Below are 18,065 nucleotides of genomic sequence, written 5' to 3'. Positions count from 1 at the left end.
GCCTGGATAATTCTGCTGCTAAAAGAAGGAATGTCCTGCCCTGCCCCTTTCTGACCTGGAAACCTGGAGCCAGTTCAGCAAAATACTTCCTCCTTGGTGAGGTCAGTGAGCTGAGCCAGCTTGGAGCAAGGAGCTGGGGCTGCCTTGGAGGACAGAGGGAACACCTGTGCTCACATAGCAGTAGAGTGACTGGTAGAGACTGACATCTAAACCCTCCACATGAATATTCCAGGATTTAGAAACCACATCATCTAGGTCTACCTGATGGCCCTTACTGAATTTACTTTAGATCTTGCCTAGAGGCACTAACCTAAAGTCAGGCCAAAGTGATTCTTTTCTTCATTGGTTTGTGACAGTTTGCAAACATAAGGAAAGAAACCCAAAACCCACGATCCAAGCAATGCCTCAACAGAGATGTTACCTGCCATAAGATACCTCCTGCTAAAGATAAAACTGAAAGGCAAATGCAGAGCAAGAGCCAGCCAACTCTGGGTACCATCTTTGAACAAGGCAGGGCATGGGAAGGTGTGAACAAGTTCAAAGTTTGGACAACAGCTGTGGTAAAATATTTGCTTGATAGGAAGTTTGTAAGAAAGACAAGACAACTAAAGTTGAGCTGGAGAAAAGAAACAACCTGCTCTGAGCATTCAGGAGAAAATGGCTGGAAGGCAAACCTCTGCACAAGCTACAGTATGTAAGCACATGAAGCTGACTGAGTTGCATGAAATACAGCAGTTGCACCGAGGAACCAAAGGCTGTACAAGATGAATCAAGAAGCAGCAGCAGAATTTACACTCTTTGAAGTAGTCAATACAATATACTTATCCCAGTTTCTGTTGGGTTTGTGTATTGCTCATTTTTTCAGGTATCACACTTGTTTAGAAATTCTTATTTGCATATGAGCATTCTGCATATGGATATTTATTTTGATTACAATCAAAATGGATTATAATCAGAATAAATACCCATAATCATCAGTTTAGTGAGTATTACTGTTAGGGACATCATAACCTTTACTGAGAGGTAACAAAGAAATTCATAATCTCTGGAAGTCTGCAGAGTTTTAGCATGGAAGACATAATACACTACAAATTTTTTTATCTGAGCTGTGGTTGATGTTATATCTGGAGCCCTACCTAGACTAGTGAGCACTTAGGGGCATTCTTCTCTCCTGCAGACAGCAATTCTGTTGATGACAACTCCAGGGAAAGCTTGCAGATGGTTCATTGTAAAAAGAAATTTAACACTGAAAAGAAAATGGTGGTTTACATACCAAATTTACTTTGGCAGTTTATGAAATCTGTGTTTCCTTACCTTTACAGTCAAGTCAGAAATGACACCTGTGCTGATCTCCTGTGCTGGGCAGGGTAACCACAGGCACCCATAGCAGGAAGCATGGCATTCCCACTGAAAATAACTCTTCTTGCTCCTTGATGATACATTACTCTGTTTTTCAAAGGAAAACAGTCTGACACTTGCAGTGATGAAAAGAGTAGGTTCTGGCAACTCTCTTGTCCTTCAGGAGCAGAGGAAAGCATCTCGACTCAGTGCAGGCTTAAGACATTCACCATATCCAGTAGGGTTCAGATGAACACAACATGATGCATCTGATTGCATCAGAATTAAAGGCTGAGTGTGGGACTTCAAAAAGTCTGTAGACTTGTAAACTGCTTTTGCTGAACTCCATAGCAATATTGTTCCAGCAGGAAAAGCAGGACTGCAATCATGACCACACTTCAACTTCTGGGGGAGAAGGGAGGTAGAAGAGCACAGGGTGAGTCAGCACACATTGTGAAATATTCATGAACCACCAGAAGCACCCAAATGTTGGCATCAATAGGTAACAGGGAAAACATTAGTGCAGCTGTAACTAACATTTTGATACAAAGCTTTTTTTGCAGTGTAGGTGCTCTCAACTGAGCTGTTCAGGAAGACTTGTTATTTTAAATTATCAGCCAGCTCTGTTCATTTCAACAAGGGTTTATAACTGTGTATTCCCATTTTCCTTTGAACAGTTTGTTTGAAGTGAATTCAGGAACATGCAGTTTTAACTATCTGCACACCTATTTATGTCATTACCTCAAGTCCATCCATGTAACAGCAGCAGCTTCAGCAGAATGCTCACACTGCCCAGGAGCAGCAGCAGCCCCATCTTCTTTGCTGAACGTGCACATCCTTGCCCTCTCCCCTCACACTCATATGTTCTGACCAGGAGGTTTTGCCTACAGATCTTTCTGTGCATGAAGCACACACCATGTGAAGGTCCAAGGACAGCTGTGTGGCAGGCCAGCTTTATCTTCTGCAGTGGAAGGGCATGTGCCTCACATGAGTCAATCCCGTTTGTGTACACAAACCCTTCTGAACAAAAGAGTGGATCATCTAGCTTGGTTTTCATGCCAGCACCTCAATCAACATTAACCCTACTAAGAAAAGCCAACTAGCTCATCTTGGGAAAGTTTCCTGGCATAACCAAGCATAAATTTCTTATTTCCAACAATGAAATCACCAGATCTCATACTTATCTCTGTGAGGAACCAAGCTGGGGACAGAGTTTGAATTAACTTATATTTTCCTTGATGTATTTTAATGTTTTCCTAACTGAGGGGCATCAGCTCCTCCCAGATTCTCATCTACACTGTTAATGGAAAATCAGATACATATTCTTCCTTTATTTTTCTCCTTTGCTTTCTGCAAAGTTTCATTACAAGTTTCAGGAACAACACACTTCTGAGAAGAGTACACAAGTAACTGCTAACATAGATGCCTAGTTTATCTTTAATCTCCAAAGCGTGATTTTACTATGCATAATCTGACCTTGATGATAAACTTGTGTACCAAGCAATATTAGGGTATTTCTTGGGAGGATCTCTCCAGGTTTGGCCAAGCAGGACACAACACTCCAGGACAAACAACATGAGCTAACTGAGCTGCCCACAGCAGGGACACCAGAGAAAGATGTACTGCCACACTCTTAATCCCGTATTTGTCTTTTAGTATATTCAGGAAATTAATTCCATAAAGATTGGAAAGCTTTTCAAACATGTACATGGCAGTCTTCTTTTCCCTCAGCATTTGGATTAAAAACTAAACCCAAAACCAGCAAACCTTTTCCTGTCCAAACTTCTTGAATGACTAACCAAGCAGGGGAGGTTTATTACCACCACTTGTGAGGTTCTAATGCTGTTTACCTTTTGTAATATTTAAATAATGCTTCTCCATTATGGCTGCTTCCAAAACCTTTCAACTTGAAGCATTCAAGGAAAAAAAAATCACAGTTTGTTTCAAAGCAATGTTTTAGTATTTCCCAGCCAGCTAAGATTCCTGCCCAGTTGCATGAGCAGTCACAAAACAACACTGCCAACAATCTGCTCAAACATCCATGCAGAGAACTGAGACATCCTGTTCTTCTTAAGCTCTGTGTTTTATTTCTCCCTAATATCCCACATGTCTCTGAGCTATCACACATGGCTTAGGATAAATGGATTCACCAACCACATGGATTCAGAAAACATCCTGGTCTGGGATTTTTGAAATGAAATCATCAGCACATCAACTCATGGACATAGTTGGTAACATTTGTTCAAGAACTGTTTAACTAATTTAGGCAGAAAAATCCCCTGAAGGTTTCCTCTACTCTGAATTGCTAGTCACAGAAATCAGGTGGAGAGGGAGGATTCAGAGCCTTGCATGTCTTTAAATCAAGACAGATCCCTGCCAGTACACACAATTCAAGGCAGTGCAGATCTAAACACAATCTCATTTTTGTGACAATACACAAATCTGCATTGAAGTTCTTCCTGAGTTAATCAGGAAAAAACCATAACAGCCATCAGTCCTCACTATTATACACTGCACAAACAGAAATATGACTACATAATCAATTTGAGAACAAACCACATATCAGTTTAGAAGGGCTGTTCTAAAGGCAAGAACAAAAACCTTTTGTAAACCAATTCAGGACTACACTGACTTTTACCTTCTTCCCCCTTATCCAATGTCAAGTAGTCAGGGACTGATCATCAGAGGTTCTGTAGCAGAAGCAGCTTTGCTCCAAGTGCAGTCAGAATGAAGAGCAATGAGGCCACCCTGCCACAGGAGCTTCCATCTGGCAATGCCTACACAAGTGCCACAGAGCCTATTCCACCACTGGTGCCTGCCACCAGGAAGGAATGCATCCAAACTCCAACACCAGCAGGCACAGTAGAGAGAAAACACCACTAACAGAGTTCATGGTCATTAAAGAGGTCTGTTTATTTGCTGCAGGGTCCAACACTTTCTTCACTGCTGCCATAAGCACAGTCAACTTTATTTTTGGTGCACAACCTTCTCCTTGCTCTTTGTTCAAATGGCTCAGTACAGTGCCTGCACAATTTTCAACCCATCACCTTTTAAGCAACACCAATGATCGATGAGGCAAATAAAACCCAAACCATGCAACATGTGTTAGGCTGATAAAATTAGGCGGAGAATATTTATATATTTACATAGAGAACATTCAACATTGGAACCTGCTTGCAGACTTGTATTATCTTGACCAAGTATCCAAACAGCTACATTCTGGTGTAAAATACTCTTTTGTTTAAGGTTTTTGTGTAAAAGCTACTTCACAATGCCTTTAACTGGATAACCGTACCTGGTTTTGACACAGAATTTCTACACACCAGCACCACACACTTGCAGTCATACCTTGCAGAATGTGTAAGGCATTTGCAGACATCTGATTGCTGTGACCACAGGAAATCCACTTTCCAGAGCTTTCAGCCATGACCTTTGGAAACCATGAGAGTCTTTCAAATACAAAGAGTGAATTCATATGAGAGACACTGTTCATCCAAGAACTATAAACTTATCATTTCTTGACACTGCTACATACAACACAGACAGAATTTAAGATGAATAAATTATTTTCCTAAATAAAAATTTGTTCTTAAACCCCACTGAGTAACAACAGGGCTTAGGCACTTCTGAAGATTTTATCTTACATCTGTCTTTAATATGAAAGCTTCAGACTATAAAATATGGGACAAGAAATCATCTCAAAAAGGAACAATTAGTGAGTGGCAAGAAACAGGTCAATAGTCTAAGAGTCTATTTCCCTGGATTCAACATCCATACAGAATTTCAGTGATCAGATGGGATTCTGTACATGAGGGTCTGCTGGAAGAAATCTGTCTGCAGAGCCAACGACTTCACTGTCTAAATAATGAATGTACTTTGGGGAAAACATATTACTGTGAAAAGCCACCTGTGCAAACAATTCTCTTTTCTGGAAAGCACACCATGCCCAGAAATAGAAAACTATAAAAATGGTAACAGCAATCCAGAGCCCAGCTTTGTAAATGCCCAAGCCTTGTAAACAATGAAGACCAGAAGAATAAAAAGAGAAGGAACAGGGACCAACACAATCTGGATTAGCCAAAACAGCTGAAAGACTCATAGAGTTTCTAAAAGCATCTTCTTTTAAAAAGAGATTTGGAATCTGCCTTGTCCTGCCTGGCAGTAAGAGAACATGATTTCACATACATGGTGGTCTCTAAGGCAGAGCAATAATCTGCTAGCACAAAATAATTTATTTAAGAGCTTTCTTAAAAAAAAAAAAAAACAAAACCAAAACAAACAACAACCCCTCACAAAAAAACAAACAACCAACTAACCAACCAAAGTAAAAGAAAAAAAAATCTCAAGATTTTTATACGGGTTAAAATGGACAGCAGTGAAAAACTTGTTATGGGTCAGAAGATTCACATCTTTGTATTTGACATATATCAATATACAACATCTATGAAGAGCTCAAGTGGTAAGCCTTGATCTCCAGAGGGAGTGAATGGTCAGAAGGATGGAAGGAGTTAACTGAGCAACGAGGTATAGTGGAATTTCAAAAAGAAAGACAGCTGTTCTGCAAAGTTTCCCAAATTTGTTAACTGAGCTGCATCTTCAAACATCAGCATAACTAATGACACACACTGTGCTCCAACCATTAAGACAATGACAGCCAAACAGCCTTCATGGCACTGCAGGACATGCCAGCTCCATCTGCAGCAATTATTTCAACGGCCAACAGGGGCTGAATCCACTTTACTGCTTAGGAGCTACAGAATTAAACCCCCTCCAAATTAACAGAGTGAGAGCTTCTTACTAACATTCACTTTTCTTTTTTGATGTAGTGCAATAGCATGCTAAGGGTCCAGCTGTGCCATCCTGACCCAAACAAAACTTTTTGATCAAATTCCCTGTCAATCTGTCCACACAAGGACAATTTTCAGGGTTTGTTTAAAAGCAGAACAAAATGTGGAATTTGATAACAAAAAGTGGGAACCACTGGCTATACATAAAAAGTCCAAGACAGTTATTTAAAGAAGGAATAACTGAGAATCTGGAACATCTTTGCTTCCAAAAAACACTATTGACATTCAGGAGACTTTTTGACCTCTGTTTTCCATGGATGTCCATGAGGGCATACTTGTAGTCCTTTTCTACTAGAAAAGGTGAGTCATCAATGTACCTATAGCATATCCCACGAGCAAGATACAAGAAATAATGTAAATTCACTTTTTTTTAGGACATTACAGCCCTTCAAACACTAGACATCAAAATCCAACCACATACATGTAACAAAGCAGATGATACCTCCTGAAACACAGATGTAGGATCTAAACTGTACCTTCCATAGCACTGCTTTTAAACTAATGCACTAGCTTAGAATCATTCCTCATTTGCTTTGAAATCTTACACAGCAAGATTTTCTCAGTCTTTCAAATCACACAAAGTTAAGCCACCTAAACATAATACACAACACCAAGGGAGCATTACAAATTCTTGTCCACTGAGAAGTGTTCAGGCACCTAGAGATGAGGGTCCTATCTGGATACACTTCCTTTTTACATTGTTCCTCTGGCTGCCTGCCTGAAAGGCATTAATTGTCACAAGGACAAATGTGAACCCTCTCTCCCTTCCCTCTGCAGTGAACCTTTGAAGGAAAACCAAGCACTGATTTGCCCAGTCCAGCAGTATGAAAGCACAGAGTAAGGAGCACATTGAGAGGCTTGCTTTCTAGCTGAGAAGTGGTTTAATCCTCAGCATGGGCAAAGAGAGAATATTTGTACTGACTAATGCCAGGCCCACTACCTGTAGGGGATCTCAGGTACCCACCCAGGCTGCCTGGCAAGTTCTTTGAGAGGGCACTTCAGCTGCTGTGTGAGGACTCCACCTCTCCCTGGGCTCAGGGAGGAAGCCTGGGGCAACCAGCTTAGATGGTGGAAACACCTTCACATCCACACAGACCACAGGCAACATTCCAAGGCTGCAGCATGAAAAGTGGGTGTGCTGGTAGTGACAAAGGGAACATTTCTCTAACATTTTCTTGCAGCACATTTGAAGCCAACTGAAAACTGGCCAGCTGTCCCTGTCATACACTCATGCTGCCAGTGTAAGAAAGGTCACCATGCTGTGCTAAGGTGACAGCTGGCCTCAAATACAGCCAGACCTCCTTACCATGGAGTCATCAGGGTGGGCTGAAGGGCAAATTTGGTCTGCCTTTATGCTGAAGTGGAGCTATTTCCACGGAATCTAGCCTGAGGAAAAAAGCAGTAAGTCCTATTTGAGAGGTTAAGTCATTAGATGCTACTGTGAGAGTAACAACAAAGCACTTTGGAAAGACCAGGTACGAGGGAGACAAAGGTCCAGGCTCAGAGCACATGCCACAGCATCAGCCTTTGGTGCTCAGAGTCTGAAAAGTGACCAAAATGGCATCTTCTCTCTCCCTTTGTGCATGTACTGGAGTCTCACGTGCCCCAAGGGACACGCCACCCCTCCCACTGCTGTGGGGTCCTAAATGGACCCAAATATGTACTCATCAAAATAGTCAGCCAGAGCACAGTAACCTCAGCATTCAACCATTTTGTTTTCAAATGTCAAGGACAGCAGTTTTGCTGTTTAGAGAGAGCTGGACTTCATGTGTAAACATAAGGCTGTTTTCCTGAGAGCTCCTGACACACCATTACCAGATCTCCTACTATGCAATTTTTAGTCACTTTTCAGAACAGAATTGTGTTTCCATCTTTTGTATTTCAAGAAAGCTCTCTGTGCTTCAGCATGTAACAACCAAAGATGGAAAATTCGGGCAGGCTGCCTCATCATAAAGCAGCTCTCATGCCCTCCTTGCCTACAAAGGGTACCCCAAGGATGACTACAAACTCCCAAGTCCAGTGCATGCAGGAGGATGGGTTCCTGGTAAGGTTTTAGGCCTTTGGAGACTGATTAGAGTCTCCTGGTTTTTCACTTTAGACTCAAACTGGAATTGACTCAACTGAGAGGAAGATAAGCAGCATTAGTACTGGAGATGAACCTCAGCTTTACTATAGCAGCACATTTTAGCCTTCTTTTCACTGGCTCATTTTCTTAGCCAGCTCTTGAGGATGAAAATGTTGCTGTTCTTTGGTAGATATGGAAATCTGTCAGCAGAGTTCACCTGTCCTAACACTGACACATGAAAAATGGGAACATTTTCAGCCTCTTTTAAGCTCTGACCTGATCTGCTGCACATACCAAAACAGCAATGCATCTTTCTCCTTTTCTTCCTTTAGCAGGAAGCTGCTCTCTCCCTGCTCTGATCCACACACACACACAAACAGGCACACACACACACACTCACAAATGGCTGATCAGAAGAGGAGAGGGTATGGCCAGAGTCTATGGAGGGATGTCCAACAGCACATCATTATGAAATTCTTAGAATGTTTCTCCCAAAGAATATAAAGTTTAGCACATTCTGTACATATTGTTGGCTTCTTAGTTATAAAGTAAACACAGTAGCAAACTGTCCATAAAGTGTTGACTCAGTTTAAACGCAGCCCCTTCTTATTTTGTCTTGCTGAAAGTCCTCTTCCAGTCAGAAACACTCCAGTCATGTGGGCATTCGGTGTGTGACAGCAGAGGAAGGAAGAAAGAGGCACTTTTGATCGGCTGGTATTCCTGGACGTCCCTTTTTCCTGCGGAGGTCTCTGTTCCTGACACTAGGTGGTAGTGTTAGCACGGAAACCGCTGGGGATAGGCACTTGGCAACGAGGCTCCAAGGCAGTGCCCGCCCTCTGCTATGTCATCAGGATTGGTTTCTGCCGCACTTCCAGGATATCTGGGCATGGGAGAAACAGAGACACAGCCAACTGAAGAGGCTCCTGAGAGCAGCCACAGCACCAGGAAGAACTGGAGACATGAGCGTGGACTGTGGCACAGCCCACCAGGAATCTAAAACAGACAAGTACATGGCTTTGCCTGTTAAAATCTGAGTTAACCAGGATGCAACTGGGAGGAACTGAAAGATGAAAAACTGTAAATATATCCCATCATGTGGAGAGGAGAGCTGATCCACTATAATTTATACTGGGATGAAGCAAAATACTTTAGACAGAGAATGGCAATATTTTCCAGGAAAACAAGTGTAAGTGCCATTAACAAGAGATGCCAAGGGGCTTCCCATTCTTGAAGGGACAAATGCAACATCCCCAAGTCCATCAGGGACACTTCTCTGGGTACAAATAATTCAACTCTTTCCTTCATGCTATAGCCCAAAGCCTACATTTCTGGACTCAAAAAGCTGCCATTAAACATCATTCATCTTTTTGGCTCCTTAATTCCATATTGTCCAAGTGGGACAGAATATGAACCTTAAAACTGTTGTAATCATGGGCAGCTTTCTAAATATAGGTAGTAAAACCAACATGGCAGGGCACTATGCAGAAACATCTGGAGACTGGGTTGATGACCTTTTCTAGGCTACACAAAGAACAAGGAACATGGGAAAAGGGAGCACACAATTAAAAGGCTGATCAAATGCCACTGCACAAAGAAGATGATATGAGCAAAAAATGATGCCCAGCTCCAGATGGCTCCAGCCACACCTGTGAAGAATTAAACATAGTGGAGGGAGTCCAGTGAAGGGCCACAGAGATTACTAAGCAACTGGATCATCTGACATATGAGGAGAAGGTGACAGATGAAGTGTGATTATCCAACAAGGACAGAAGGGTCAGAGTGAAATCTTATCAATAAACTCAAGACATTTTAAAAAGTACTTTGATCACTATCACTGGGATTTTAATATCTTAGTACAGGTTTCCTAACTACCCAAGAGAAATGAGCACCTTTCTCACTTCACTCTGCCCCACATGTAATGCTCCTGCTACCTGGAAAGCTGCCACTGGCACAAATACATTGATTACAAAAATGCCTTGGAAACAGGGCCTACAAAACATGTCAAGCTAAAACAAATGTGAGTAGAGAAAAACTGCAGATGAAAATTCTGCCTTACAGTCCAGAAATTTCATGCCCTGTTTCTGTGTATCTCAATATATACCCTAATTCCTGAACCCATATGTCCAACAAGTTAAGTCTCAGAAAGGATGTTAAAGCTCAAAGCCAGTATTTGAGCATGGAAGCATTTGTGGCACGCTCTTGAGGAGATATTAAATGCCAGCAGAAACAATACATCTTCTGTGAATTCCAAAACACCTGTGGTGAGAGAGTGAGTAAGCTTGGTAACTCCAGCTACCTTGTGGTAAGACTATCAACACAATGATCATAAGGAATAATTATGTCTTTTGCTGAAACATTGTTCAAAATCCATCCTGAATTACAAATGACCCATTTTTTAACTAGAATCTGTAATTTCCTCTAAATTGAAATCAATTCCTATTTACAACAGCATTCCAGAGAAATCCTTGTAAAAATACAAGTATTTGGTAGGCTGTGCACAATGGATGTCAAAATTCACCTGTTAGAATTCGATGCAATGGCAAAGTGATGTATGTTAAGTGTGCATAGAGTAGAAAGTTTTCATCAGTTCTGTTCAGCTTCAGCCACGAGCCGACCAGTGAGCGCCCTGTTCCCGACAGGGAGCGCGAGCGGAGATTGGTCGTGTTGTGCAGATCTGCAAAGGCAGGAAGAGACAGCAAGCCTCAGGGGATTGTACTTCACTGGAACACTTCTGAAACTCAAAAGAAAGAGGAAAGCCTCCTATTCATTGTTTAGAGACAGAACACATGCAGGACAGTATCATAACTGCTTTTAAAAGCCAGGCAGACCTTGCCTAGCACAGAGTTCACCATTTACACTGAAGCTAATAAATGGTAGCAACAGCAGCTGAAAACAACAGACAGGCAGGAGAGGGCTTGTGTTCCCACACTGTACCAGCACAACACTAACTCAGCCTTCCCTCATACAGAAAATCATAGAATAGCCCTAAAATTAAGTACTTACTCAGGCAGAAATTCACCTGGGTAACAAAACAGAAATTGTTTCTTTTGAAGAAAATTGCTATCTAGCTGACATGGGGAGATTCAACACTAATACCTCAGTTTCCTGCACACCTCCAGGTACACCCTGAGCCACACCTAGGACCCTTCAGCTGAGCCACTGTTCCCAGAATTAGTTTAGATGTCCCAGACAACTTTTAAAACAAAAAGATACTGAGTCCCCTGTAGGCCAGAGGAGTTTTTCATAGGTGCAAGTCTCTCCCACAGCAATGTGCTGGATTTTTGGAGTGTTTTTAAATCTATGCTCTATTTCCCTGTAAAATTCAGCCCCACAGGGCTCAAATCAGATGTTGAAGTCAACAGATTGATTCTGAACCAGAGCAATCCAGGCTCTGGAACTGAAAGCAGATTGTGATCCAAAGAGGAAAATATGTGGTGGCAGCTGCTCTAGAAAGATGTATATCAGTGTGGGAGGTAAAAACCTATGAAAATCTTTCCCTCCTTCCCTATACATGTGTATAGCCAAGCTGTCTATTACCTCTTCCCATGCATGACCACTATGCCAGGAGCTCTGTGGTGATCAGGGCAGAAGGATCTGTCTCTGGAAGCTGCAATAAGCACAACTCTCCTGGTGCATCATCTTGCACACAGCAAAGCCACTGAAGTGTGCCTTGATGGGCTGCTCCTGTTCACAACAGGTCTGTCTGCACTGGGGCAACTCTGCAGCATCACTGGCTGTACCATGGACACTGCTGATCTTTACATAATCCACATCTTCTCCTCCACCCACAAAGCCAAGAGGCACCCAAATCTCTGCTCCTATCTCTGCATCTGCATCTGGCTTTTTCATGCCAAAATAAGAGAGTTTCACCACTGCAGCTCCTGAGAAGCACTGGTAGGACACTCAGGTTTCTGAAATTTGTAAAAAAGTAGCAATTTTACAAAATTTAGCAATTCTTTTTACTATTCCTTGTAGAAAACTCATTTTTGAATAAATTAAGCTTCCTAGCATAAGCTGTTAAAATATTCCTCTTTTCATTTTTCAGATGAGGAACAACAAGGTAAAAAAACTTAGAAACCATTTCTTGGTATTTTATATGAATGCTATAAAATATCTGGCAAACTTAGAATTTGTTTACTTCCATAAATATATTAGAAGGAAAAGGATATTAAAATAAAAAGAATGTCCATAATTATCATTAAAGACTCTAGGACCAGACCCCACAAGACAACCCTGAGCAGGCACTGCACAACCCATGAGGGCTGCTGGAGAAACACCTCAAACTCTGTTCTATCCTGGGCAACCTCCAAAATAAAGATATCAGAAACAGGACTAACTGCCCTTCTCCCCACACTACCCTGTGCCTAGCAAAATATACTAAAACACATCTATTTGAAATAACACTTGTTCTGATTAGGCAAATTAGAGAAAAAGAGATGAGTGAAGGTTTTTATTGATAGAACCCTGAATTAGCTACCATCAGTTTAAGCTGCCACAGAATTTGCACTGAACATTGTCACTTCAGTTTGTTTTTTAATGTGCAATTATTTATTAGCTAAGGTGGTCCAGTGCTGCTGATAGGCAACATCTTTGCTGTTCAAACAGAACTTGTAATCTGGAAATTACCTTTGGGTTTATCTGTTAGAATGCTAACAGACAGATTTGTTGACTGAATTGTTTTTAAACATATGGAAAGCAGTTTGGACATGGACATTTTTGAGCTTCCTGCCTCACAAGACAGTGATGTGACTGCGATTTATATACTATATTCTGAGTTAGGCATTACCCTGCCAGGTGTTTCCTACTGAGTAACTAGGATTTTAAAGGAAGAATTCCACAAGGCATTAAACTATTATGCAGACAAACTCATTACATTTTCTCTATTAAGTTCAGAACTGATTCAAAGCCAATTGAAGTAAATGCCTTTTCACCAGCTTTAAGCAACTCTGGATAAAATCAGAATTCAAAGAATGTGTTCCTGAGAACATGCCCAACCCCACTACATGTGGAGAAGTGCCCCCAGAGACTGTGGCATCTGGGAAAGGGGGAGGATTTCAGCTGCTCTAGTTTCTTTCAAATGGGTCCACTTAAAGTAAATTTTAATTTATTTAGGAGTTGTGGGCTCCAGCCTTCAAAGAGATGCTTAAGCCTATGGAAAATCTCATTTTCAGAGAGGCACTGGCTGTGTGTGAAGCTCATATTTTTCCACCCTGCAAACCTTGTTGAAAACCCTGCGCTGGGATCCCTTTCCACAGCTCTGTACTCTCTCCAGACAAGTCTGTTTAGCTGTCAGTTCTTCTCTCACCTCCACCATCATCATCTCTGAAGAACTCCTCACTGTCATTTGCTGAATGGGACTTTTTCATCTCAGCAATTCGATTTCGGGGCACTTTTCTCTTGAGGGATGGGGAGAAGAAGGAGGGGCGGTTGTTTCTCTCTGGGGTTGGTGGTGTGCTGAAAGAAGTAACCTGAAAGGGAAATAAAAGAAATGCTTGAGAAAGTCTTGGTTTTCCCTCCATGTGCCACAAGGCAATCCCATGTGTAAAAATCAGGATAATGACTGGTATCTAGCTCCATGTTATCAAAGTGGCTACAGAATTTAAACTGAACAATCACCTCAAGATGCTCATCAAGGGAAAGCTATTTTGGTATATCACAACCCTCAACTGCTACATGAGTAATGAAAAAACCTCTCTCTTCAGATGAGCACTTTTAACAAGGATCTACAGTCATAACGGCACAAAATTAGTAATTTAGGCACCAAGAATGTCAATCTTATTTTTGCATGATGAAATTCAGAAGACTTAATAAGAATGTACGGTGTTGAACACACTCAAAATGTGCATCTTCATTTCTTTGGCATGCACAAAGCAGCGGTTTCCCTACTGGGAAGGCTGTCCCATGGGATCCTTGTGGAAGGTCAGTGTCCATGGGGAGCAGGGTCACAAATCCCTGAGACACCCTTCCTTCAGAGCAGTAGTTGCTATTGAGTAAATTACAATTAAAGCCAAGTACACCTATTTTGAAGAGAACTGAAACACAGTGCTGATGTACTGGCTTTGACTATTTTAATAGTTTTAAAATGAAACTATTCTAATAGTTTCATTTAAAAGGGAAGAAAATAGGAATAACTACTTTGCTAATGGATGTGAGTAACTTTGATCTTGTCCTTTTTTCTTCACACAATCAATTAACTGTCCCATAAGAATCCTGAGCTGGCAAATGACACTGCTCATATCTGTCCAAAGAAATGAAAGGGAGGTGACATGGAGTGATGATGGCAGCCAAGCTAGGCTGAGTGCAGAAACACAACTCACTCCATGTTGTACCTCTATCACTAATGCTAAAAAAATAAAATAAGGGCATTGTAACACCCAACTGATCCTCTTGCCTTTCATTTCCAATTTGTGCTTGTCTCTGTATTTAATTTGGGAGTAATTTCATATCACACTGTGAGGGGAACCAGAAACAGACATATCAGCATTAAAACCATTAGCAAAAAGCAGTGGTAACACACTATCAAATTTAATTTTACATTTTACAGCTGACACTGAAAGCCTTGGAGACAATAAATCATGTTGTTCCTCCAGGCCTGATTTCTTCTGGCTATGTGTCTGTGGTAGAGAGCAAGAACACCCAGTCAATGAGTTCTGTGCTGGTAGCTCATGTTGCCTTTTACCAAGTCAGAAACAAAAACCACACTGCCTGCATGGAGACCTCTAGAAGCTGTTCTGCAGGTCTTTAAATGATACAGGTTAGCTGCACTACACAGAAAAATGCTAGACTCCATCAGGTACTGACCCAGCCCAGGTCTGTGCATGTATTTTGAAGACATGTTGCCTAATCCCCATTAACCAGGTAAAATGTCTCAATGGAAAATAATTGAATAAAGGATTGGAGAAAGGCCAAATCAGCATCTTTGCTCTGATTCTGTTGGCATTTTACTGCACTTGCATTAAAATTAAGCATATGTATGAATATGATGTTGCATCTGGATCCATGATCTTTGCTTTGGCAATATACGGGCTTTGTGTTGGCAGCATTCCTCAGTGGCACAACCTAAACGCACCACTTCCCATGAGGTTTAGCAAGCAACCCACATAATACCCAAATTCCATGTTTCTAGGTAAATCCCACTTTGCACAGAAATGGAATCTACCTTTTTTTCTAGAAAACAGGCAGAATCATTGGTTTCCCTGGCATCAAGATTGCTGTTGTTTCAACAAAGCACTCCTACAGAAGTATGAATCATCCAGTCCTCTCTGTATTCAGCATTTGCTCAGGGCAAACTGTTAAAGAATTCATCTCACATACTGAGCACAACCAAATTACACACAGGCAAACCTAAGTGCAGAATATGGATGGGAGTTAACCCCAGCTCCAGCCTGTTGTGGCATTCACATTCTCTGAAAAGATTCCTTCGCCCAGGGATTTTCTCCTGGGAAGCTGAAAGGCCTCAGAGAAAAGGAAAACAATTCTTTTCTCATTTGCTTCTCCTGTTTTGTGCTCATCTGGAATGTGTTTGGAGATTATTTACCCACAGGTGAGTGTTTCATTGGGTTCTGGTGTGAGTTGTTTTGACTCATTGGCCAATCAGGGCCAAGCTGTGTCAGGACTCTGGAAAGAGTCAGGAGTTTTCATTATTATCTCTCTAGCATTCTCTAAGTAGCTTTTCTGTATTCTTTCGTATAGTACAGTATTCTTTAATATAATATAGTATTATAAAGTAATAAATTAGCCTTCTGATAAGATGGAGTCAGATGCATCGTTCTCTCCCCTCATTGGTGGCCCTGCATTTACAATAGCCTACCCTCCTGTCTTTGGAACAAAGCATGTTCATGCTTCACTTTAAGAGAGTATTTCTGTCTGCTACTTACTCTCTCATGCACTGGGGAGTCTGGATTTGAATCTTCTTCTGTCCCATACGGTGAAGTGTCACCAGTGGAAACTCTACTCACTGCCATCTCTGCATGTCCTTTTCCCTGTGGTCCTTTCATTCGGACAAACTCCATGTTGTTGTATTTATAAAAGCCAAAAGACATTCTCTGAGCCATCTTAGCTGCAACACTCACCTACAATGCATGGAGACAGGAGAGAAAAGCATAATAACAGCTCTACCACTTGAAAATAACATCTTCTGAAAGCAGTTATCTAAGAAAACGTCAGAACCATAGTGAATAATAATTCCTAAAGAAACATTTAAAGCCACAATCTGAAGCCATCTCCAAAAAGAAAGTAATTTTACAGAGACAAAAACAGGTTCTGAGAAGAAAAAACTCCTTCAGTCACCCAAAAGGCAGAGTTAGCAGTGGCACAATGAGAAAAAATTGAAGGTTTTTATTTAGGTCCACACACTGTGGCACAGAGAGCACAGGCAGGTGTGTGCTCAACTCAATGCAGCCTGTGCTGGGGCGCTCATTTGAGTCCAAAATGCAATAGACATACACACAAGATTCCTCAAACCAGCAAAGCACACCCCACAACTGGGTCACTACTTTGTCCCAAGTAATTTCTGACATTTTTATGTTCCCACTGTCAAGGCCAAAAAAATAAGGAACCAGACCCATGCACAACTAACCTGCACTGCATGGCTCACCAAGACTCCCTGAGAGCTTTAAATCCCCTCAACAGACACAGGGGCTCAATTTCCAGTCAGCACAACTGAACTGAAAATTGAACTGAGAACTGAAAAAGGGAACAGACCAATATGAAAACAATCAAGGTTTTGCTAAGTGAAAATGATGCCTTAAGTTTTCAGCTTTTATCCATAAGTTTAAGTGATTTATTGCAATTTTCATCAGTTTATGAAATGGCCAAGATGCTCATCAGCTTGTATTGTAGTGAGAATTGCAGAATCCTGGAATAATTTAGGTTAGAAACAACTTTTAAGATCATTAAGTCCAGTCATCACTGCCAGCCCACCACTAAATCATGACCTTAAGTGTCACATCCACACATCTGTTAAATAAGTAGGGGAGGCTGAGGACTCCCCTACTTCCCTGGGCAGCCTGTTCCGGTGTTTGACAACTCTTCCATAAAGGAATTTTTCCTAGTATTCAATCTAAACTTTCCCTGAAACAACTGATATCAAAAAATCTTCAAAAGCAGAGAGATTACTCCTGTTCTGTAAAAAAAAAAAAAAAAAACCACTAAAATTTCAAGTTTTGCCTCTGGCCATGATGAAATAAATATTTGAAGAATTAACAATTTTACTTCATCTAACAAAATAATGTCAAGTAGCTGTAGGGTCAGGACATTCCTAGGCTATGAGGTGACTTTACCACATCAAATCTTATCTTTCCACTGTAGGGATTTCTTTTTATGTTGTCTTCAGTGATTCTGCATTCCCAATTAATTCAATAACCCAGCTGTTGATGGTGTAAGGCCACAAGATGATGGTGGGAGAGAAACAACTTTTGTTTCATGTTCTCTCAGAAACCTGCTGGAAGAGTATAATGGCTCACATTTAAAACAGGGAGATGGGAAATTATTCAGGAACTCTCCTCACAAGGGTAGAAACAAAGAGAGATTTACAGACACAGTAGATATTGTGAGAATTTCTTTTGTTTGTTTCTAAAATCCTCACAGGATTGTCTTCATAATAAACCATTTGAGAAGTTTATTGGGTCTTGATTTCAGCACTAAGTACTGAATTTGAAAGTGAAAGTGCTGGTATTTCATGTCTCTGTAGAAAGCAAATAAAGCTTCTCCCAGTGGCAGTGAGACTACAGGGGTTTTTTGAATACAGCCAAGTGCAAAATACAATGAAGTAAAACACACTTTATCACCTATTTAAAAGGTGGTTACCAGAGTTC

At 41.2% G+C, this 18,065-nt stretch overlaps 1 protein-coding gene across 4 annotated transcripts in view; it reads right to left on the bottom strand.

Annotated features, from left to right (window-relative positions):
• Positions 1 to 1,708: 1,708 nt before the first annotated feature.
• KIAA0930 (KIAA0930 ortholog) overlaps positions 1,709 to 18,065 on the bottom strand; it is a 56,576-nt gene continuing 40,219 nt past the window's right edge. For 2 of the 4 annotated variants that reach the window (XM_050970153.1, XM_050970154.1), the window contains exons 7-10: positions 16,128 to 16,322; positions 13,556 to 13,718; positions 10,769 to 10,924; positions 4,227 to 9,243 (exon numbers count right to left, since the gene is read on the bottom strand). In XM_050970153.1, coding sequence (XP_050826110.1) covers positions 9,098 to 9,243; positions 10,769 to 10,924; positions 13,556 to 13,718; positions 16,128 to 16,322 — 660 coding nt within the window. In that variant the 3' untranslated portion in view covers positions 4,227 to 9,097. Of the gene's footprint in view, positions 1,744 to 4,226; positions 9,244 to 10,768; positions 10,925 to 13,555; positions 13,719 to 16,127; positions 16,323 to 18,065 lie in introns of those variants that run through there. The other 2 variants (XM_050970155.1, XM_009095106.4) reach the window with 2 other exon arrangements.

The sequence above is a fragment of the Serinus canaria genome, chromosome 1A (assembly GCF_022539315.1).
Source record: "Serinus canaria isolate serCan28SL12 chromosome 1A, serCan2020, whole genome shotgun sequence".
Taxonomy (NCBI): domain Eukaryota; kingdom Metazoa; phylum Chordata; class Aves; order Passeriformes; family Fringillidae; genus Serinus; species Serinus canaria.
The sequence above is the reverse complement of the archived record's forward strand: the minus strand, read 5'-3'. Positions and strand labels throughout refer to the sequence as shown.